The sequence below is a fragment of the Prenolepis imparis genome, unplaced genomic scaffold, assembly GCF_030444845.1.
Source record: "Prenolepis imparis isolate NDT839.2.m4 unplaced genomic scaffold, iyPreImpa1.0 SCAF_3, whole genome shotgun sequence".
NCBI classification, from domain to species: Eukaryota; Metazoa; Arthropoda; class Insecta; order Hymenoptera; family Formicidae; genus Prenolepis; species Prenolepis imparis.
In genome coordinates, this window is record NW_028141161.1 from 9453961 (window position 1) to 9480060 (window position 26100).

General features: G+C 31.3%; 1 protein-coding gene and 1 long non-coding RNA gene across 2 annotated transcripts in view; both read left to right on the top strand.

Moving 5' to 3' along the window:
* The first annotated feature begins 17877 nt into the window (after positions 1-17877).
* Positions 17878-26100, top strand: part of LOC145934184 (uncharacterized) — a 98484-nt gene continuing 90261 nt past the window's right edge. Inside the window, exons 1-2 of the long non-coding RNA XR_014425007.1 lie at positions 17878-18166; positions 18344-18368. This is a non-coding gene — a long non-coding RNA (uncharacterized LOC145934184). The remainder of the gene's footprint in view (positions 18167-18343; positions 18369-26100) is intronic.
* Aptx (aprataxin) lies at positions 22682-24182 on the top strand. Its single transcript, XM_083034558.1, has 4 exons — positions 22682-22928; positions 23288-23582; positions 23753-23886; positions 23970-24182. Exons 2-4 carry the CDS (start codon positions 23293-23295, stop codon positions 24122-24124), a joined length of 579 nt encoding a protein of 192 aa, XP_082890684.1. The 5' UTR covers positions 22682-22928; positions 23288-23292; the 3' UTR covers positions 24125-24182.

Below are 26100 nucleotides of genomic sequence, written 5' to 3' on the forward strand. Positions count from 1 at the left end.
GGCATAAATGTATCGATTTCTAATATTTAAAGACGAGCCAAAAATTCATCGATTATACATTTTAATAGTACATTTATTACAGAATCATTTGGTACCAAACAGACACCAGCGTACAAATTTTTTAATATGATACACATAAAATAAGGATGCGTCGCATAGGGTCCGCGTCAAAAAAGTATCAATTTCTAATATTTTAAGACGAGCCAAAAATTCATCGATTATACATTTTATTAGTACATTTATTACAGAATCATTTGGTACCAAAGAGACACCAGCGTACAAATTATTTAACTTGATATACATAAAATAATGTTGCGTCCCATAGGGTCAGCGGTAAAAAAGTAACGATTTCTAATATTTTAAGACGAGCCAAAAATTCATCGATTATAAATTTTAATAGTACATTGAATACATAATCATTTGGTACCAAACAGACACCAGCGTACAAATTTTTTAACTTGATATACATAAAATAAGGTTGCGTCGCATAGGGTCAGCGGTAAAAAATATCGATTTCCAATATTTTAAGACGAGCCAAAAATTCATCGATGATACATTTTAATAGTACATTTATTACAGAATCTTTTGTTACCAAGCAGACAACAGCGTACAAACTTTTTCATTTGCTATACATAAATTAAGGATGAGTCGCATAGGGTCAGCGGTAAAAAGTATCGATTTCCAATATTTTAAGACGAGCCAAAAATTCATCGATTATACAATTTAATAGTACATTTATTACAGAATCATTTGGTACCAAACAGACACCAGCGTACAAATTTTTTAATATGATATACATAAAATAAGGATGCGTCGCATAGAGTCCGCGTCAAAAAAGTATCAATTTCTAATATTTTAAGACGAGCCAAAAATTCATCGATTATACATTTTAATAGTACATTTATTACAGAATCATTTGGTACCAAACAGACACCAGCGTACAAATTTTTTAACTAGATATACATAAAATAAGGTTGCGTCGCATAGGGTCAGCGGTAAAAAGTATCGATTTCCAATATTTTAAGACGAGCCAAAAATTCCTCGATGATACATTTTAATAGTGCATTGATTACAGAATCTTTTCGTACCATGCAGACACCAGCGTACAAATTTTTTATTATGATAAACATAAAATAATTGTGCGTCGCACAGGATCCGCATCAAAAAAGTATCAATTTCTAATATTTTAAGACGAGCCAAAAATTCATCGATTATACATTTTAATAGTACATTGATTACAGAATCTTTTGGTACCAAGCAGACAACAGCGTACAAACTTTTTCATTTGCTATACATAAATTAAGGATGAGTCGCATAGGGTCAGCGGTAAAAAGTATCGATTTCCAATATTTTAAGACGAGCCAAAAATTCATCGATTATACATTTTAATAGTACATTTATTACAGAATCATTTGGTACCATGCAGACACCAGCGTACAAATTTTTTATTATAATAAACATAAAATAATTGTGCGTCGCACAGGGTCCGCATCAAAAAAGTATCAATTTCTAATATTTTAAGACGAGCCAAAAATTCATCGATTATACATTTTAATAGTACATTGATTACAGAATCTTTTGGTACCAAGCAGACAACAGCGTACAAACTTTTTCATTTGCTATACATAAATTAAGGATGAGTCGCATAGGGTCAGCGGTAAAAAGTATCGATTTCCAATATTTTAAGACGAGCCAAAAATTCATCGATTATACATTTTAATAGTACATTTATTACAGAATCATTTGGTACCAAACAGACACCAGCGTACAAATTTTTTAACTTGATAAACATAAAATAAAGATGCGTCGCACAGGGTCCGCGTCAAAAAAGTATCAATTTCTAATATTTTAAGACGAGCCAAAAATTCATCGATTATACATTTTAATAGTACATTGATTACAGAATCTTTTGGTACCAAGCAGACAACAGCGTACAAACTTTTTCATTTGCTATACATAAATTAAGGATGAGTCGCATAGGGTCAGCGGTAAAAAGTATCGATTTCCAATATTTTAAGACGAGCCAAAAATTCATCGATTATACATTTTAATAGTACATTTATTACAGAATCATTTGGTACCAAACAGACACCAGCGTACAAATTTTTTAACTTGATAAACATAAAATAAAGATGCGTCGCACAGGGTCCGCGTCAAAAAAGTATCAATTTCTAATATTTTAAGACGAGCCAAAAATTCATCGATTATACATTTTAATAATACATTGATTACAGAATCTTTTGGTACCAAGCAGACAACAGCGTACAAACTTTTTCATTTGCTATACATAAATTAAGGATGCGTCGCATAGGGTCAGCGGCATAAATGTATCAATTTCTAATATTTTAAGACGAGCCAAAAATTCATCGATTATACATTTCAATAGTACATTGATTACAGAATCTTTTGGTACCAAGCAGACAACAGCGTACAAACTTTTTCATTTGCTATACATAAATTAAGGATGCGTCGCATAGGGTCAGCGGCATAAATGTATCGATTTCTAATATTTAAAGACGAGCCAAAAATTCATCGATTATACATTTTAATAGTACATTTATTACAGAATCATTTGGTACCAAACAGACATCAGCGTACAAATTTTTTAATATGATATACATAAAATAAGGATGCGTCGCATAGGGTCCGCGTCAAAAAAGTATCAATTTCAAATATTTTAAGACGAGCCAAAAATTCATCGATTATACATTTCAATAGTACATTGATTACAGAATCTTTTGGTACCAAGCAGACAACAGCGTACAAACTTTTTCATTTGCTATACATAAAATAATGTTGCGTCGCATAGGGTCAGCGGTAAAAAAGTATCGATTTCAAATATTTTAAGACGAGCCAAAAATTCATCGATTATAAATTTTAATAGTACATTTAATACATAATCATTTGGTAACAAACAGACACCAGCGTACAAATTTTTTAACTTGATATACATAAAATAAGGTTGCGTCGCATAGGGTCAGCGGTAAAAAATATCGATTTCCAATATTTTAAGACGAGCCAAAAATTCATCGATGATACATTTTAATAGTACATTTATTACAGAATCATTTGGTACCAAACAGACACCAGCGTACAAATTTTTTAATATGATACACATAAAATAAGGATGCGTCGCATAGGGTCCGCGTCAAAAAAGTATCAATTTCTAATATTTTAAGAATAGCCAAAAATTCATCGATTATACATTTTAATAGTACATTTATTACAGAATCATTTGGTACCAAAGAGACACCAGCGTACAAATTATTTAACTTGATATACATAAAATAATGTTGCGTCGCATAGGGTCAGCGGTAAAAAAGTATCGATTTCTAATATTTTAAGACGAGCCAAAAATTCATCGATTATACATTTTAATAGTACATTTATTACAGAATCATTTGGTACCAAACAGACACCAGCGTACAAATTTTTTAATATGATATACATAAAATAAGGATGCGTCGCATAGAGCCCGCGTCAAAAAAGTATCAATTTCTAATATTTCAAGACGAGCCAAAAATTCATCGATTATACATTTTAATAGTACATTTATTACAGAATCATTTGGTACCAAACAGACACCAGCGTACAAATTTTTTAACTTGATATACATAAAATAAGGTTGCGTCGCATAGGGTCAGCGGTAAAAATTATCGATTTCCAATATTTTAAGACGAGCCAAAAATTCATCGATGATACATTTTAATAGTGCATTGATTACAGAATCTTTTCGTACCATGCAGACACCAGCGTACAAATTTTTTATTATGATAAACATAAAATAAGTGTGCGTCGCACAGGGTCCGCATCAAAAAAGTATCAATTTCTAATATTTTAAGACGAGCCAAAAATTCATCGATTATACATTTGAATAGTACATTGATTACAGAATCTTTTGGTACCAAGCAGACAACAGCGTACAAACTTTTTCATTTGCTATACATAAATTAAGGATGCGTCGCATAGGGTCAGCGGCATAAATGTATCGATTTCTAATATTTAAAGACGAGCCAAAAATTCATCGATTATACATTTTAATTGTACATTTATTACAGAATCATTTGGTACCAAACAGACACCAGCGTACAAATTTTTTAATATGATATACATAAAATAAGGATGCGTCGCATAGGGTCCGCGTCAAAAAAGTATCAATTTCAAATATTTTAAGACGAGCCAAAAATTCATCGATTATACATTTTAATAGTACATTGATTATAGAATCATTTGGTACCAAAGAGACACCAGCGTACAAATTATTTAACTTGATATACATAAAATAATGTTGCGTCGCACAGGGTCCGCGTCAAAAAAGTATCAATTTCTAATATTTTAAGACGAGCCAAAAATTCATCGATTATACATTTCAATAGTACATTGATTACAGAATCTTTTGGTACCAAGCAGACAACAGCGTACAAACTTTTTCATTTGCTATACATAAAATAATGTTGCGTCGCATAGGGTCAGCGGTAAAAAAGTATCGATTTCAAATATTTTAAGACGAGCCAAAAATTCATCGATTATAAATTTTAATAGTACATTTAATACATAATCATTTGGTAACAAACAGACACCAGCGTACAAATTTTTTAACTTGATATACATAAAATAAGGTTGCGTCGCATAGGGTCAGCGGTAAAAAATATCGATTTCCAATATTTTAAGACGAGCCAAAAATTCATCGATGATACATTTTAATAGTACATTTATTACAGAATCATTTGGTACCAAACAGACACCAGCGTACAAATTTTTTAATATGATACACATAAAATAAGGATGCGTCGCATAGGGTCCGCGTCAAAAAAGTATCAATTTCTAATATTTTAAGAAGAGCCAAAAATTCATCGATTATACATTTTAATAGTACATTTATTACAGAATCATTTGGTACCAAAGAGACACCAGCGTACAAATTATTTAACTTGATATACATAAAATAATGTTGCGTCGCATAGGGTCAGCGGTAAAAAAGTATCGATTTCTAATATTTTAAGACGAGCCAAAAATTCATCGATTATAAATTTTAATAGTACATTGAATACATAATCATTTGGTACCAAACAGACACCAGCGTACAAATTTTTTAACTTGATATACATAAAATAAGGTTGCGTCGCATAGGGTCAGCGGTAAAAAATATCGATTTCCAATATTTTAAAACGAGCCAAAAATTCATCGATGATACATTTTAATAGTACATTTATTACAGAATCTTTTGGTACCAAGCAGACAACAGCGTACAAACTTTTTCATTTGCTATACATAAATTAAGGATGAGTCGCATAGGGTCAGCGGTAAAAAGTATCGATTTCCAATATTTTAAGACGAGCCAAAAATTCATCGATTATACAATTTAATAGTACATTTATTACAGAATCATTTGGTACCAAACAGACACCAGCGTACAAATTTTTTAACTTGATATACATAAAATAAGGTTGCGTCGCATAGGGTCAGCGGTAAAAATTATCGATTTCCAATATTTTAAGACGAGCCAAAAATTCATCGATGATACATTTTAATAGTGCATTGATTACAGAATCTTTTCGTACCATGCAGACACCAGCGTACAAATTTTTTATTATGATAAACATAAAATAAGTGTGCGTCGCACATGGTCCGCATCAAAAAAGTATCAATTTCTAATATTTTAAGACGAGCCAAAAATTCATCGATTATACATTTTAATAGTACATTGATTACAGAATCTTTTGGTACCAAGCAGACAACAGCGTACAAACTTTTTCATTTGCTATACATAAATTAAGGATGCGTCGCATAGGGTCAGCGGCATAAATGTATCGATTTCTAATATTTAAAGACGAGCCAAAAATTCATCGATTATACATTTTAATTGTACATTTATTACAGAATCATTTGGTACCAAACAGACACCAGCGTACAAATTTTTTAATATGATATACATAAAATAAGGATGCGTCGCATAGGGTCCGCGTCAAAAAAGTATGAATTTCAAATATTTTAAGACGAGCCAAAAATTCATCGATTATACATTTTAATAGTACATTGATTATAGAATCATTTGGTACCAAAGAGACACCAGCGTACAAATTATTTAACTTGATATACATAAAATAATGTTGCGTCGCATAGGGTCAGCGGTAAAAAGTATCGATTTCCAATATTTTAAGACGAGCCAAAAATTCATCGATGATACATTTTAATAGTGCATTGATTACAGAATCTTTTCGTATCATGCAGACACCAGCGTACAAATTTTTTATTATGATAAACATAAAATAAGGGTGCGTCGCACAGGATCCGCATCAAAAAAGTATCAATTTCTAATATTTTAAGACGAGCCAAAAATTCATCGATTATACATTTTAATAGTACATTGATTACAGAATCTTTTGGTACCAAGCAGACAACAGCGTACAAACTTTTTCATTTGCTATACATAAATTAAGGATGAGTCGCATAGGGTCAGCGGTAAAAAGTATCGATTTCCAATATTTTAAGACGAGCCAAAAATTCATCGATTATACATTTTAATAGTACATTTATTACAGAATCATTTGGTACCAAACAGACACCAGCGTACAAATTTTTTAACTTGATAAACATAAAATAAAGATGCGTCGCACAGGGTCCGCGTCAAAAAAGTATGAATTTCTAATATTTTAAGACGAGCCAAAAATTCATCGATTATACATTTTAATAATACATTGATTACAGAATCTTTTGGTACCAAGCAGACAACAGCGTACAAACTTTTTCATTTGCTATACATAAAATAATGTTGCGTCGCATAGGGTCAGCGGTAAAAATTATCGATTTCCAATATTTTAAGACGAGCCAAAAATTCATCGATGATACATTTTAATAGTGCATTGATTACAGAATCTTTTCGTACCATGCAGACACCAGCGTACAAATTTTTTATTATGATAAACATAAAATAAGGGTGCGTCGCACAGGTTCCGCATCAAAAAAGTATCAATTTCTAATATTTTAAGACGAGCCAAAAATTCATCGATTATACATTTTAATAGTACATTTATTACAGAATCATTTGGTACCAAACAGACACCAGCGTACAAATTTTTTAACTTGATAAACATAAGATAAAGATGCGTCGCACAGGGTCCGCGTCAAAAAAGTATCAATTTCTAATATTTTAAGACGAGCCAAAAATTCATCGATTATACATTTTAATAATACATTGATTACAGAATCTTTTGGTACCAAGCAGACAACAGCGTACAAACTTTTTCATTTGCTATACATAAATTAAGGATGCGTCGCATAGGGTCAGCGGCATAAATGTATCAATTTCTAATATTTTAAGACGAGCCAAAAATTCATCGATTATACATTTCAATAGTACATTGATTACAGAATCTTTTGGTACCAAGCAGACAACAGCGTACAAACTTTTTCATTTGCTATACATAAATTAAGGATGCGTCGCATAGGGTCAGCGGCATAAATGTATCGATTTCTAATATTTAAAGACGAGCCAAAAATTCATCGATTATACATTTTAATAGTACATTTATTACAGAATCATTTGGTACCAAACAGACACCAGCGTACAAATTTTTTAGTATGATACACATAAAATAAGGATGCGTCGCATAGGGTCCGCGTCAAAAAAGTATCAATTTCTAATATTTTAAGACGAGCCAAAAATTCATCGATTATACATTTTAATAGTACATTTATTACAGAATCATTTGGTACCAAAGAGACACCAGCGTACAAATTATTTAACTTGATATACATAAAATAAGTTTGCGTCGCATAGGGTCAGCGGTAAAAATTATCGATTTCCAATATTTTAAGACGAGCCAAAAATTCATCGATGATACATTTTAATAGTGCATTGATTACAGAATCTTTTCGTATCATGCAGACACCAGCGTACAAATTTTTTATTATGGTAAACATAAAATAAGGTTGCGTCGCACAGGATCCGCATCAAAAAAGTATCAATTTCTAATATTTTAAGACGAGCCAAAAATTCATCGATTATACATTTTAATAATACATTGATTACAGAATCTTTTGGTACCAAGCAGACAACAGCGTACAAACTTTTTCATTTGCTATACATAAATTAAGGATGCGTCGCATAGGGTCAGCAGCATAAATGTATCAATTTCTAATATTTTAAGACGAGCCAAAAATTCATCGATTATACATTTCAATAGTACATTGATTACAGAATCTTTTGGTACCAAGCAGACAACAGCGTACAAACTTTTTCATTTGCTATACATAAATTAAGGATGCGTCGCATAGGGTCAGCGGCATAAATGTATCGATTTCTAATATTTAAAGACGAGCCAAAAATTCATCGATTATACATTTTAATAGTACATTTATTACAGAATCATTTGGTACCAAACAGACACCAGCGTACAAATTTTTTAATATGATACACATAAAATAAGGATGCGTCGCATAGGGTCCGCGTCAAAAAAGTATCAATTTCTAATATTTTAAGACGAGCCAAAAATTCATCGATTATACATTTTATTAGTACATTTATTACAGAATCATTTGGTACCAAAGAGACACCAGCGTACAAATTATTTAACTTGATATACATAAAATAATGTTGCGTCGCACATGGTCCGCATCAAAAAAGTATCAATTTCTAATATTTTAAGACGAGCCAAAAATTCATCGATTATACATTTTAATAGTACATTGATTACAGAATCTTTTGGTACCAAGCAGACAACAGCGTACAAACTTTTTCATTTGCTATACATAAATTAAGGATGCGTCGCATAGGGTCAGCGGCATAAATGTATCGATTTCTAATATTTAAAGACGAGCCAAAAATTCATCGATTATACATTTTAATAGTACATTTATTACAGAATCATTTGGTACCAAGCAGACAACAGCGTACAAACTTTTTCATTTGCTATACATAAATTAAGGATGCGTCGCATAGCGTCAGCGGCATAAATGTATCAATTTCTAATATTTTAAGACGAGCCAAAAATTCATCGATTATACATTTCAATAGTACATTGATTACAGAATCTTTTGGTACCAAGCAGACAACAGCGTACAAACTTTTTCATTTGCTATACATAAATTAAGGATGCGTCGCATAGGGTCAGCGGCATAAATGTATCGATTTCTAATATTTAAAGACGAGCCAAAAATTCATCGATTATACATTTTAATAGTACATTTATTACAGAATCATTTGGTACCAAACAGACACCAGCGTACAAATTTTTTAATATGATACACATAAAATAAGGATGCGTCGCATAGGGTCCGCGTCAAAAAAGTATCAATTTCTAATATTTTAAGACGAGCCAAAAATTCATCGATTATACATTTTAATAGTACATTTATTACAGAATAATTTGGTACCAAAGAGACACCAGCGTACAAATTATTTAACTTGATATACATAAAATAATGTTGCGTCGCATAGGGTCAGCGGTAAAAAAGTATCGATTTCTAATATTTTAAGACGAGCCAAAAATTCATCGATTATACATTTTAATAGTACATTGATTACAGAATCTTTTGGTACCAAGCAGACAACAGCGTACAAACTTTTTCATTTGCTATACATAAATTAAGGATGAGTCGCATAGGGTCAGCGGTAAAAAGTATCGATTTCCAATATTTTAAGACGAGCCAAAAATTCATCGATTATACAATTTAATAGTACATTTATTACAGAATCATTTGGTACCAAACAGACACCAGCGTACAAATTTTTTAATATGATATACATAAAATAAGGATGCGTCGCATAGAGCCCGCGTCAAAAAAGTATCAATTTCTAATATTTCAAGACGAGCCAAAAATTCATCGATTATACATTTTAATAGTACATTTATTACAGAATCATTTGGTACCAAACAGACACCAGCGTACAAATTTTTTAACTTGATATACATAAAATAAGGTTGCGTCGCATAGGGTCAGCGGTAAAAATTATCGATTTCCAATATTTTAAGACGAGCCAAAAATTCATCGATGATACATTTTAATAGTGCATTGATTACAGAATCTTTTCGTACCATGCAGACACCAGCGTACAAATTTTTTATTATGATAAACATAAAATAAGTGTGCGTCGCACAGGGTCCGCATCAAAAAAGTATCAATTTCTAATATTTTAAGACGAGCCAAAAATTCATCGATTATACATTTTAATAGTACATTGATTACAGAATCTTTTGGTACCAAGCAGACAACAGCGTACAAACTTTTTCATTTGCTATACATAAATTAAGGATGCGTCGCATAGGGTCAGCGGCATAAATGTATCGATTTCTAATATTTAAAGACGAGCCAAAAATTCATCGATTATACATTTTAATTGTACATTTATTACAGAATCATTTGGTACCAAACAGACACCAGCGTACAAATTTTTTAGTATGATACACATAAAATAAGGATGCGTCGCATAGGGTCCGCGTCAAAAAAGTATCAATTTCTAATATTTTAAGACGAGCCAAAAATTCATCGATTATACATTTTATTAGTACATTTATTACAGAATCATTTGGTACCAAAGAGACACCAGCGTACAAATTATTTAACTTGATATACATATAATAATGTTGCGTCGCATAGGGTCAGCGGTAAAAAAGTATCGATTTCTAATATTTTAAGACGAGCCAAAAATTCATCGATTATAAATTTTAATAGTACATTGAATACATAATCATTTGGTACCAAACAGACACCAGCGTACAAATTTTTTAACTTGATATACATAAAATAAGGTTGCGTCGCATAGGGTCAGCGGTAAAAAATATCGATTTCCAATATTTTAAGACGAGCCAAAAATTCATCGATGATACATTTTAATAGTACATTTATTACAGAATCTTTTGGTACCAAGCAGACAACAGCGTACAAACTTTTTCATTTGCTATACATAAATTAAGGATGAGTCGCATAGGGTCAGCGGTAAATAGTATCGATTTCCAATATTTTAAGACGAGCCAAAAATTCATCGATTATACAATTTAATAGTACATTTATTACAGAATCATTTGGTACCAAACAGACACCAGCGTACAAATTTTTTAATATGATATACATAAAATAAGGATGCGTCGCATAGAGTCCGCGTCAAAAAAGTATCAATTTCTAATATTTTAAGACGAGCCAAAAATTCATCGATTATACATTTTAATAGTACATTTATTACAGAATCTTTTGGTACCAAGCAGACAACAGCGTACAAACTTTTTCATTTGCTATACATAAATTAAGGATGCGTCGCATAGGGTCAGCGGCATAAATGTATCGATTTCTAATATTTAAAGACGAGCCAAAAATTCATCGATTATACATTTTAATTGTACATTTATTACAGAATCATTTGGTACCAAACAGACACCAGCGTACAAATTTTTTAATATGATATACATAAAATAAGGATGCGTCGCATAGGGTCCGCGTCAAAAAAGTATCAATTTCAAATATTTTAAGACGAGCCAAAAATTCATCGATTATACATTTTAATAGTACATTGATTATAGAATCATTTGGTACCAAAGAGACACCAGCGTACAAATTATTTAACTTGATATACATAAAATAATGTTGCGTCGCATAGGGTCAGCGGTAAAAAGTATCGATTTCCAATATTTTAAGACGAGCCAAAAATTCATCGATGATACATTTTAATAGTGCATTGATTACAGAATCTTTTCGTATCATGCAGACACCAGCGTACAAATTTTTTATTATGATAAACATAAAATAAGGGTGCGTCGCACAGGATCCGCATCAAAAAAGTATCAATTTCTAATATTTTAAGACGAGCCAAAAATTCATCGATTATACATTTTAATAGTACATTGATTACAGAATCTTTTGGTACCAAGCAGACAACAGCGTACAAACTTTTTCATTTGCTATACATAAATTAAGGATGCGTCGCAAAGGGTCAGCGGCATAAATGTATCAATTTCTAATATTTTAAGACGAGCCAAAAATTCATCGATTATACATTTCAATAGTACATTGATTACAGAATCTTTTGGTACCAAGCAGACAACAGCGTACAAACTTTTTCATTTGCTATACATAAATTAAGGATGCGTCGCATAGGGTCAGCGGCATAAATGTATCGATTTCTAATATTTAAAGACGAGCCAAAAATTCATCGATTATACATTTTAATAGTACATTTATTACAGAATCATTTGGTACCAAACAGACACCAGCGTACAAATTTTTTAATATGATACACATAAAATAAGGATGCGTCGCATAGGGTCCGCGTCAAAAAAGTATCAATTTCTAATATTTTAAGACGAGCCAAAAATTCATCGATTATACATTTTATTAGTACATTTATTACAGAATCATTTGGTACCAAAGAGACACCAGCGTACAAATTATTTAACTTGATATACATAAAATAATGTTGCGTCCCATAGGGTCAGCGGTAAAAAAGTAACGATTTCTAATATTTTAAGACGAGCCAAAAATTCATCGATTATAAATTTTAATAGTACATTGAATACATAATCATTTGGTACCAAACAGACACCAGCGTACAAATTTTTTAACTTGATATACATAAAATAAGGTTGCGTCGCATAGGGTCAGCGGTAAAAAATATCGATTTCCAATATTTTAAGACGAGCCAAAAATTCATCGATGATACATTTTAATAGTACATTTATTACAGAATCTTTTGTTACCAAGCAGACAACAGCGTACAAACTTTTTCATTTGCTATACATAAATTAAGGATGAGTCGCATAGGGTCAGCGGTAAAAAGTATCGATTTCCAATATTTTAAGACGAGCCAAAAATTCATCGATTATACAATTTAATAGTACATTTATTACAGAATCATTTGGTACCAAACAGACACCAGCGTACAAATTTTTTAATATGATATACATAAAATAAGGATGCGTCGCATAGAGTCCGCGTCAAAAAAGTATCAATTTCTAATATTTTAAGACGAGCCAAAAATTCATCGATTATACATTTTAATAGTACATTTATTACAGAATCATTTGGTACCAAACAGACACCAGCGTACAAATTTTTTAACTAGATATACATAAAATAAGGTTGCGTCGCATAGGGTCAGCGGTAAAAAGTATCGATTTCCAATATTTTAAGACGAGCCAAAAATTCCTCGATGATACATTTTAATAGTGCATTGATTACAGAATCTTTTCGTACCATGCAGACACCAGCGTACAAATTTTTTATTATGATAAACATAAAATAATTGTGCGTCGCACAGGATCCGCATCAAAAAAGTATCAATTTCTAATATTTTAAGACGAGCCAAAAATTCATCGATTATACATTTTAATAGTACATTGATTACAGAATCTTTTGGTACCAAGCAGACAACAGCGTACAAACTTTTTCATTTGCTATACATAAATTAAGGATGAGTCGCATAGGGTCAGCGGTAAAAAGTATCGATTTCCAATATTTTAAGACGAGCCAAAAATTCATCGATTATACATTTTAATAGTACATTTATTACAGAATCATTTGGTACCATGCAGACACCAGCGTACAAATTTTTTATTATAATAAACATAAAATAATTGTGCGTCGCACAGGGTCCGCATCAAAAAAGTATCAATTTCTAATATTTTAAGACGAGCCAAAAATTCATCGATTATACATTTTAATAGTACATTGATTACAGAATCTTTTGGTACCAAGCAGACAACAGCGTACAAACTTTTTCATTTGCTATACATAAATTAAGGATGAGTCGCATAGGGTCAGCGGTAAAAAGTATCGATTTCCAATATTTTAAGACGAGCCAAAAATTCATCGATTATACATTTTAATAGTACATTTATTACAGAATCATTTGGTACCAAACAGACACCAGCGTACAAATTTTTTAACTTGATAAACATAAAATAAAGATGCGTCGCACAGGGTCCGCGTCAAAAAAGTATCAATTTCTAATATTTTAAGACGAGCCAAAAATTCATCGATTATACATTTTAATAGTACATTGATTACAGAATCTTTTGGTACCAAGCAGACAACAGCGTACAAACTTTTTCATTTGCTATACATAAATTAAGGATGAGTCGCATAGGGTCAGCGGTAAAAAGTATCGATTTCCAATATTTTAAGACGAGCCAAAAATTCATCGATTATACATTTTAATAGTACATTTATTACAGAATCATTTGGTACCAAACAGACACCAGCGTACAAATTTTTTAACTTGATAAACATAAAATAAAGATGCGTCGCACAGGGTCCGCGTCAAAAAAGTATCAATTTCTAATATTTTAAGACGAGCCAAAAATTCATCGATTATACATTTTAATAATACATTGATTACAGAATCTTTTGGTACCAAGCAGACAACAGCGTACAAACTTTTTCATTTGCTATACATAAATTAAGGATGCGTCGCATAGGGTCAGCGGCATAAATGTATCAATTTCTAATATTTTAAGACGAGCCAAAAATTCATCGATTATACATTTCAATAGTACATTGATTACAGAATCTTTTGGTACCAAGCAGACAACAGCGTACAAACTTTTTCATTTGCTATACATAAATTAAGGATGCGTCGCATAGGGTCAGCGGCATAAATGTATCGATTTCTAATATTTAAAGACGAGCCAAAAATTCATCGATTATACATTTTAATAGTACATTTATTACAGAATCATTTGGTACCAAACAGACATCAGCGTACAAATTTTTTAATATGATATACATAAAATAAGGATGCGTCGCATAGGGTCCGCGTCAAAAAAGTATCAATTTCAAATATTTTAAGACGAGCCAAAAATTCATCGATTATACATTTCAATAGTACATTGATTACAGAATCTTTTGGTACCAAGCAGACAACAGCGTACAAACTTTTTCATTTGCTATACATAAAATAATGTTGCGTCGCATAGGGTCAGCGGTAAAAAAGTATCGATTTCAAATATTTTAAGACGAGCCAAAAATTCATCGATTATAAATTTTAATAGTACATTTAATACATAATCATTTGGTAACAAACAGACACCAGCGTACAAATTTTTTAACTTGATATACATAAAATAAGGTTGCGTCGCATAGGGTCAGCGGTAAAAAATATCGATTTCCAATATTTTAAGACGAGCCAAAAATTCATCGATGATACATTTTAATAGTACATTTATTACAGAATCATTTGGTACCAAACAGACACCAGCGTACAAATTTTTTAATATGATACACATAAAATAAGGATGCGTCGCATAGGGTCCGCGTCAAAAAAGTATCAATTTCTAATATTTTAAGAATAGCCAAAAATTCATCGATTATACATTTTAATAGTACATTTATTACAGAATCATTTGGTACCAAAGAGACACCAGCGTACAAATTATTTAACTTGATATACATAAAATAATGTTGCGTCGCATAGGGTCAGCGGTAAAAAAGTATCGATTTCTAATATTTTAAGACGAGCCAAAAATTCATCGATTATACATTTTAATAGTACATTGATTATAGAAACATTTGGTACCAAACAGGCACCAGCGAACAAATTTTTTAATATGATATACATAAAATAAGGATGCATCGCATAGGGTCCGCGTCAAAAAAGTATCAATTTCTAATATTTTAAGACGAGCCAAAAACCGACTGAAATTCATATTACGTTTTAAGATTATGATTATTTCTGATCTTACGGAATTATTTAGATCAAAGCTAGTTTTTGATTGGTTCTCGAGCTTATGCTTACGGTTACGGAAATTCGTGTGCGATGGCCTTTTACTCGACGTGACAAGCGCTTCGAACAATATTTTGATCGACCAACCAGAAGAAAGAAATATTTTCCTCTCACTTCAGAACAGCTTTTTTTTTTAATTGGGACAATTATCTATCGATTATTAAATTAGTGATAATAGACACGAAATTGTATTGTGATAAATCTTTATCACAATACAATTTCGTGTCTATTATCACTTTATCGTCAATTATATATTAATAATATACGAACACACCTATATTCCTTAGTGCGATGCACGAAATTTACGCGCTAAATTCACCGCAGTGTTAACTCAATCATTGAAAAGATAAAATAGAGCGCTTTATTCGGCGTGACAATTAAGTGCTTTGAATAATATTTTGATTGGCCAATCAGGAGAGAGAAACATTTTCCTCTTGTCCCGACTTAAAAAAAAACTGTTCTGAAGCAAGAGAAAAATATTTCTTTCTTCTGATTGGTCGATCAAAATATTGTTCGAAGCGCTTGTCACGTCGAGTAAAGCGCTCTATGTTAATATCTTTTCAATGATCGATTAATCGCGAAAGACTGATCATTTCTAACGGCTACACCGCGTAAATTTTGTGCATCGCGGATCGTAGCTTCGTATAATTATAATTATCGCGTGCTGTTCTCTCAAATATGCGTCGCAATTAACAAAAGCGCATAAAACATGCGTACTATTAAAAGCGGGAGTGCTGTATGAAAAGTCACGTACGAATGTCGGGAGTTGCGCACAAAGTATCGCGCGATTGAAATCGGAAGTGCCGTATAGAGTCGCGTACGATTAACGTCGGCAGTGTCGTGCGATTATTTTATTTTGCTGATTAATCGCGATCGCGATCGTATTTTCGCGAGCGTGTGCTGTATAAGTGCCAAAAAGACGCTATAAGTACGTACAAAAGAGGAGGAGAAAGAGGAGGGCCGGGAAGGCATCGAACAACGACAGAGCAACTTTGTCGTAAGTAGATTATAACTTATTTCGTTTAGTATTTAGTACTTGTAAAATTATAATAATTACTCATCGTTTATCTCCGCGATTCATTTTACATGAATGTATAATGTAATACACAGGATGGATATTAACTTATTCGACGAAATATAATTTATATATAATTTATGTAATTTATTCGATTAATCGCAAGACTCTAAGGTTTGTTCTTTAACTTATTGCAGCAGTGTGCACTAGTGCACCAATGCAGCTAAAAAGAACAAACCTCTAATCTCTTTAATTATTTTAACAGGTGGCATCATTGCGGCGACTTACCGCGTATTTTGTCAGTTGGCATCATTGTGGCGACATCTCGCATTCCCGCGTAAACTTCGTGGTCGCGCCGCGCGGATCTTCGTACCTTCGTATAATTATAATTGTTGCGTGCTGTTCTCTCAAATATGCGTCGCGTATAATTAACAAAAGCGCATAAAACATGCGTACTATTAAAAGCGGGAGTGCCGTATGAAAAGTCACGTACGAATGTCGGGAGTTGCGCACAAAGTATCGCGCGATTGAAATCGGAAGTGCCGTATAGAGTCGCGTACGATTAACGTCGGGAGTGTCGTGCGATTATTTTATTTTGCTGATTAATCGCGATCGCGATCGTATTTTCGCGAGCGTGTGCTGTATAAGTGCCAAAAAGACGCTATAAATACGAACAAAAGAGGAGGAGAAAGAGGAGGGCCGGGAAGGCATCGAACAACGACAGAGCAACCTTGTCGTAAGTAGATTATAACTTATTTCGTTTAGTATTTATTACTTGTAAAATTATAATAATTATTCATCGTTTATCTCCGCGATTCATTTTACATGAATGTATAATGTAATACACAGGATGGATATTAACTTATTCGACGAAATATAATTTATATATAATTTATGTTATTTATTCGATTAATCGCAAAAGACTCTAATCTCTATAATTATTTTAACAGGTGGCATCACTGCGGCGACTTCCCTCGTATTTTGTCAGTTGGCATCATTGTGGCGACATCTCGCATTCCCGCGTAAATTTCGTGGTCGCGCCGCGCGGATCTTCGTAGCTTCGTATAATTATAATTGTCGCGTGCTGTTCTCTCAAATATGCGTCGCATATAATTAACGAAAGCGCATATACGTACGATTAAGAGCGGAAGTGCCAAAGTATGAAAAGTCACGTACGCGAATGTCAGGAGTTCAGCATAAAGTATCGCGCGATTAAAATCGGAAGTGCCGTATAGATTAACGTCGCGTACGATTAACGTCGGGAGTGTCGTTCAAATTGTCGTGCGATTATTTTATTGTGCTGATTAATGCGCGACCGTGATCGTATTTTCGCGAGCGTGTGCTGTATAAGTGCCAAAAAGACGCTACAAGTACGGATTCAAGAGGAAGAGGAAGAGGAGATCCGGAGAGGCATCGGGCAACAGCGGAGCAATCATGCGGTAAGCAGATTATAATTAAAACAAATTTATATTAATTAATATTATATAAATATGTATATATATATATAATTTATATAATTGTAATATTAATTATTAATTATTTATATTAAATTATTAATGATTTAAAAACTATTTTGTATATATATATATATAATTTGTTTTTTATATGTTTTTTAGATCAATGCTGCTGTGCATCGTATCGGTGAGTGTATTGCATGCATACATATATAACATTATCTGTATATGTAGATTAATCATCAAAAATTGACTAGAGCGCAATTCAGAAAAAGGAGTTAAGAAATTATATGTTAACGTTTTCATTAAAGCAATCAATTATATATTTTTCTTTAAAAAACTAAAAAATATATACCAAGCAAATAAAAGTATTAAAAATTCTCGTCTTTTTGGCTCATATACATTTACATATTTACGAACATGATTAAAACTTTGTGCGTTATTGAATTATATTTCACATGTTTTATATTGAACTATTCCCTTTTCTTGTTTTCTGATCTTTATTCCCTGTTCTTTATTTCTCTTATTGTGCACAGCTCCTTAAAATTTTATAAGTCATCTCTTTGTTAGTTACATTTTCCTGATATTTTTCTGATTTTTTAAAAATGTTTAAATTATTGTATTTAGAAAATTTAAACAACCTAGAACAACACAAGCACGCGCTAAACGCGTCATTCATCAATTTTACATAAAAAAGCTGATTTAATCAGCTGATTAAAGCGTTAATTTGATCATTAAATTTTAAAATAAAAATATGTTATAAAAATTAAAATAATAAAGTTATAAATAATATGTTATAATACTTTAAACTCGAATAATATTTTTTGACAGAAATCAGCTGATAACTGTCAAAAAATATTAATTAAATTTAAAGTACTATAACATTTTATTTAAAACATTATTATTTTAATTTTTATAACATAATTTTATTAAAAAATTTAATTAACAAATTATAATACCTTATTAATATGTTATTGACAGAAATCAGCTGATTAAAGAGTTAATTTGCTTTGCTATTATTATTTTAAAATTACATTAGCAAATTAACGCTTTAATCAGCTGATATCTGTTAAAAAATATTAATGAAGCATTAATTTGCTAATTTAATTTCAAAATAATAATATGTTATAAAATGTAAAATAATAATATGTTGTAAATAATATGTTATAATTCTTTAAACTCGATTAAAATTTTTGACAGTTATCAACTCATTTCTGTCAAAAAATATTAATGGCAGATTAAGGCATTACAACATATTACTATTTTAATATTTTTAACATATTATTATTTTAAAATTTAATTAGCAAATTAACGCTTAATTTTTTTTACATACATCAGCTAATTAAAGGGTTAATTTGATTATTAAGTTTTAAAATAATATTATGTTATAAAAATTATAATAATTGTTGTATAATAATAAATGTTAAAATATTTTAAATTCGATTAATATTTGTTGACAGTTATCAGCTGATTTCTATATCATTCTTTTTAACATAAAATCGAGACTATATTTTATGCATTTTGGGCAAAATAAAACTTTTCGCGAATCTTATCATTCGCGAAATATATAGTCAGTATAGCAAAAAACGCTAATGTAATAATATTATATTGGTTAAAAAAAATCTATTTTTGAGATTAGCTCCGAATGAAATTTAAATTATGCATTATATATATATTTTCAATGAGTATTCGTATTAACAATCTCATGAATATGTTAATGACCCTTATAGAGATTCTCTAATGAAAACAATTCTGTCATTTGTCAATCTGAACACGATGTGCAAAGTTGCGATCTTCTCTTAAAGTAATTTTGATTATTCGACTGAAATAAAGGCCATACGATGCATAAAGTTTATAATAGGGATTATATTAAACGAGCATTCACCACGCAATCGGTTCGCAGCGAATAATTCGTTTTTAATATCACAATTATATAATTATATAAAATCTAATCGACAAATAATTGAATTAAGAATGTTCAAATCATTATTTAGAAAAAGAATAGAGATGGAAAGGTGTAAGCAAGAGTTTTTTCAGCATGTATTAATTAATGTGTATTAATTAATCCGCGTGGAGTCATCGCTCTGTAGCCAATAATTATAATCATTCTGTTCTTATAATTAGAAATATCATGATTTGAGAGAGGCATTGTGATCCGCATGACACGTCTGTCGATTTATCAATGGGATGTAGAATTTCCTGACCTAAATAATCCGCGCGGAGTCGACCTAAATAATCCGTCGAGTCGACCTAAATAATCCGCGCGGACTCCTTGAGTATGACCAATAATCTCGATTCTCGAACCAATAGAAAAGAAGGAAACTCGTTGACTCGCGGACATCTAGTCTTATTGGTGAAACGTCGAGTCTTATTGGCTGGTTTCGGATTCTCTATTCGCGTCCTTCTCGCGTTATCTCTATTTCCTTATAAGGCACGTTCGAGCCTCGAGCTCGAGCACCGAGCTCGGCATTGATGAAACTCGATACGCAGACAAAAACTAAAAAAGATATACCGATACTTTTTTCGCAATTTTCAGTTGTTTAGGTATCGCACATCGCACTTCAAGGTGTGAAATCGTTTAGCTACTACATGTCCACCTGTTCGAGTTTCTTTCTACGCAGTGATTTATATGTATTAAATGTATTTCATACAGTTTTACTTACACACGCGATTATAACGTCGGTGTACTTTCGAGCATTGATGTTTCGGACTCTTTTCTTTTATTCTTTTCGCTTTCTTCTCATGTTATCTCATTTTTTTAAAAGGGACACTTGTGCTTGAGCATCACTCGTCATTGACAAAATTCGATACGCAAATTAAAAAAGATATGCAGACACTTTTTTCATAACTTTCAGTTTAAATCGTTTAGCTATTACTACATGTCCATCTGTCATAGACTTTCTTATCGCGTTTATGTCTTAATTTAGTTATTCGCACTTTATTTCATTCGATTTAATTACTTACACACGCGATTATGGGTGGGCGATACCGTGTATATGCATAGTAAAATACCGGTCACCTTATAATTGTCATAGTAAAATATTTCGACAGCGAATTATCAATAATACGGTGTTCAATCATTGAATATTGTCGATGAATAACGTTTACGTAACTAATGGGATAAATCTAAAAACGCATTTTTTGCGTAAAATATTCATTTAATTAATTAAAAATCGAAGTTGCAGGATTCAAATTATAAATTATCATTTCGTAGCGATCGCTTTATTGTTTGATTTTTCGCTAATCTTAATATAATTTAGATTGAGAACTAATAAGAAATATTGTATACAATAATTATAGTAATTACTTAAAGTAATTATTAATGTAGCGGTAACTTTACGTAGCATGGAATTTGATTCCTCAGGTTTTTTTATAAGTACTATAACACATGCGCGCACTATGCGCATGCCATTCCTCGATTTTATATAAAAAAGAATATTTTTATATAAAGCTTGTTTAAACTTGATTAATATTTTTTGACAGAAATCAGCCGATTAAAGCCTTTAATTTGTTAATTAAATTTTATAATAAAAGTATGTTACAAAAATTAAAATAATAATGTTATAAATAATATGTTATAATACTTTAAACTCGAATAATATTTTTTGACAGAAATCAGCTGATAACTGTCAAAAATATTAATCGCGTTCAAAGAATTATGGCATATTATTTAAAACATATTATTATTTTAATTTTTATAACATAATTTTATTAAAAAATTTAATTAACAAATTATAATACCTTATTAATATTTTATTGACAGAAATCAGCTGATTAAAGAGTTAATTTGCTTTGCTATTATTATTTTAAAATTACATTAGCAAATTAACGCTTTAATCAGCTGATATCTGTTAAAAAATATTAATGAAGCATTAATTTGCTAATTTAATTTCAAAATAATAATATGTTATAAAATGTAAAATAATAATATGTTGTAAATAATATGTTATAATGCATTATCTGCGATTAATATTTTTGACAGTTATCAGCTGATTTCTGTCAAAAAATTAATCGCAGATAATGCATTATAACATATTATTTACAACATATTATTATATATATAACATATTATTATTAACTCTCAAAAATTGAAAAAGCTCTAAATTATACGTGACATTTATTATAATTATATTGTTTAATGCAATCGGTAATTATGATAAAATATGTATAAAAAACATCAATTCTAGAAAATAAATATTCTTTTTTAGATTTAAAATATTATTTATTTTAGCGTAAATTTAACGCTAAAATAAATAATATTTTAAATCTAGAAAAGAATATTTCATTGTCAAAATATCGGAAGCAATCTGATACATTTTGATTATTTTGTTGCTTTAAAATATTTTGCGGTGTGGCAATAAAAATGCAACAGTGTATTGTCAGAATATTGCAATCAGTTGTTGTTAGAACATTGTAACAGCTCTTTTCGGAACACTGCAAACAGCTCTTTTCGGAACACTGCTGCAATCAGCTGTTCTAGCTGCGATCAGCTCAGTCAGCTGATTTCTTTCGCGGTGTGTTTATGTCATTTTTTAAATTAGTGTATTTCATAGAATACATTATTTTATTTGTATTTCTAATTATCATAAAGTGTATATAATTGAGGAAATGCACTACGGCTTGTAGTCAAAGTGCAGAATATATAATCTGGCAAATAACATTGCCTGACACGTGCTTGACACATAGGTTAGAAGTATTAATCTGGCTTGGCTGGAACTAACTGGCAATATAGTGTTAAAATTATCAGGTATGAGAATTATTAATCATTTTTCGAGTGAATAAACTTGTCAACATTAAATGACAACGTATAATTTTTATGTAGTTTGACAAATTACTTATTTATAAGATTAATATATTTTATAATTCGGGAGGGATGATTTCCATATCTGTGATTTGTGCTTAAATTCTGTGATAACAAAGTATTCAGAAAAATATTATTATACAAAATTAATGTCAATCATTAATCTGCTATGTAATAATTTATTTATTCGTTTATCTTCTTTGAAATGGTGTTGCAGTTTATAAATACATATATCTGTATTTATTTTACATGTAAATTTTTTAATTTTTTACGACATTTAATAAGAAATTAAAATGTTATAATAGTGATAATGAAACGTAAAGCCGAATCTAATACAAATAAACCAGCGACTTTAAATAAAAGTCACTGGTCTGCCGGTTTACTTAAATCAATGGAGGATCCTGAAAGTATAATCAAGGAAGATGACGGAATAATTGTTATTAAAGATAAATATCCTAAAGCACAATTTCACTACTTGGTTTTACCAAAAGAGAATATACATTCCATATGGCAAGTGAAAAGGAATCATCAAGATTTACTAATGCATATGGATGATGTTGCTCATGGTCTTGTAGAAAATCAAACAGATCATGAATTCATGTGAGTTTTAGATTAAAATAAAATAATAGTATATTAATAATATAATAACGCGATGATAATGTAAAAATATATAATGAATTCTAAAATAATTCTAAAATATATATATGTAGGCCGATTTATTATCTTTATATATTTGAAATTATGCTATAAAACGTTTATAATTCTTGTAGCATAGGATATCACGCGATGCCAAGTATGCAAAGGCTGCACTTACATGTAATAAGCACGGATTTTAATAGTCCTTGTCTCAAAACCAAATATCACTGGAACTCATTTACAACACCGTTCTTTATGCATTCGTCAGGTTTGAATCAATATCCTTATTTGGATCGATATCTTTATTTAGATAAGTGTCTTAGGTACAATTAGATTCAGATTGAATTTTAGATATATGCCGTCAATTGCGCGAAGAAGGCGAAATCAGAAAAGTTTCTTCGGAGAGATCCAAAGATTATTTAAATACGCAATTAAAATGCCACAAATGCACAATACAACCAAAAAATATGCCAGATTTGAAAAGGCATATACTAACACATCGATAAACAAAAACAATAAAACACTGAATATATATAAAATGTAATCTAACATTTTTCTCTCTTCGATGTATTATTTCTAGACAAAATAAATTACACGCTTAAAAATATATATACACCGTTTAAACAAAATTATTTTATATATCATTTCGTATCTGCATGGCTCGATAAAAAACTTGGAGAGAGAGAGAAATCTCGAAGAAATATTTGATATCTAATATATTTTGCGAGAAATAAACAAAATTACTAAATATATAAAATCCATCTTAAAGATTTTTATGTTGCATAAGTCACTTTTTAAAGAATAAATTAATGTTTTTCATAATTATAATCTTATGTGACAAGTCGCATTGAAGGAATTTTCTAGGGTGGGAATTTCAGTTCGCAAAATGAATCGAGAGAACACAGATTTTATGCGATATTTCGGAAAATTTACTATAAATAAATTTGATGTTATCCTTAATAGATCTTGGCGTCTATAATATCAATTACATTCTAACTATTTACAAAGTCTTCTCGTAGGTTGCGCGAGTGTACATTGACGGTGTGTGTTTGTACGTATAAGTGTATTATAAGTATGTGTATGTGTCGTATATATTATACTTAATCTGTATACATTTAGTAATACTGCAATTTATAGTTGAAGCGTTTCTGCTGTATCGAAACAGTAGGCATCTGAATATTCGCAAGGCCCTGCTGTTATTGCTTGCGTGTCTCGCAGATTCATAAACGGTTCCGCGACGGGGGTGTAAGGGTTCCGATTTTAAGTATTCATCTCCTCTGGGCAACTCTTTTTTTCTAGTTAAATTAACTATCTCTTCTCTTATTGAACGTAGCGCCTCGCTGTAGTGTCTCTTTCTACGAAGTCACGTTCGAATCGACTATCTTACTATAATATAATATAGCGAGAAGAGGGCATTTTAACGCACAGAGTCCAAAGAGAGCGCCAGAAATCTCGAGAGCAATGTTTGACGTTAAAAAAAATGTTCGTCAACGCTTCTTGCCCCTTCCGGAAAATCAATGCGTTATCGTACCCCTGAGAAGAAGCACGCGTTCCCATCTGAAAGTTTGCAACGCCTGCATAAAACGTAGAACCCGCAAAGTTTACCGCGATGGAAACGACGCGCCCGATCCGTTCTCCCTATCTCGTATATAGAAAAGGAAAAGATTTTGACATGTGTGTGTGTATGTGTATGCATATGATACGAGATCGGTGATCGGATTTATAGTACGTACTCTCCTCTCTCTCTCTGCAGAAAAGAAGCACAATGTTGACGCGTGTGTGATATATATATTTACATGTAATCGGAAATATATTATATATTTATCTACGTTCGAAAAAATATATATTATATATATATGTATATAAAGACTTCGCGCGATATATATATGTATATGTATATGAACCAAAGAGTTCCGTTGACATACGTGCTTCATTTGCGATGGAGAGATTACGCTGCTGAAATCGAGACGCGATTCGCTTACTTAGAAGCAAAATCTTTAACTAAGGCGATTCTCTCGCGCGATCGGTTCTCACTAGAAAAAAGAAAGGGGAATCTGATCGGGACACGACGATGGTTGTTCGCCCGTTCTCCGTTTTCGTCCGCCCGCACCATACGCGGCCCGTCAAAAGCGGTCATTTTGACAAAGCCACTGGGCAAGCGAGGACAATGCCGATCCGTAAAAAAAGCAACGAATCACCATTTTTTCGAACATTGCACGGCGCAACACGCGCAACCATCGATCAACTGTTCCAATCGTCCTCCCAATACCCTGTTTATGTCTGCGTCGTGCGAGAGAGAAAGGGGAAAACGATTAAAGGAGATATTAGAGCGGAATCGCGAACGAGCCGTACCTGAAAGATCAACGACAATTAAATCTAAGCGCGATTTTATAATCTACGAAACGTTTATACACAAGTTTCCCTATCTACTATTCACATTTTTCATAAATATTTAATATATATATTTTATATATATATAAAT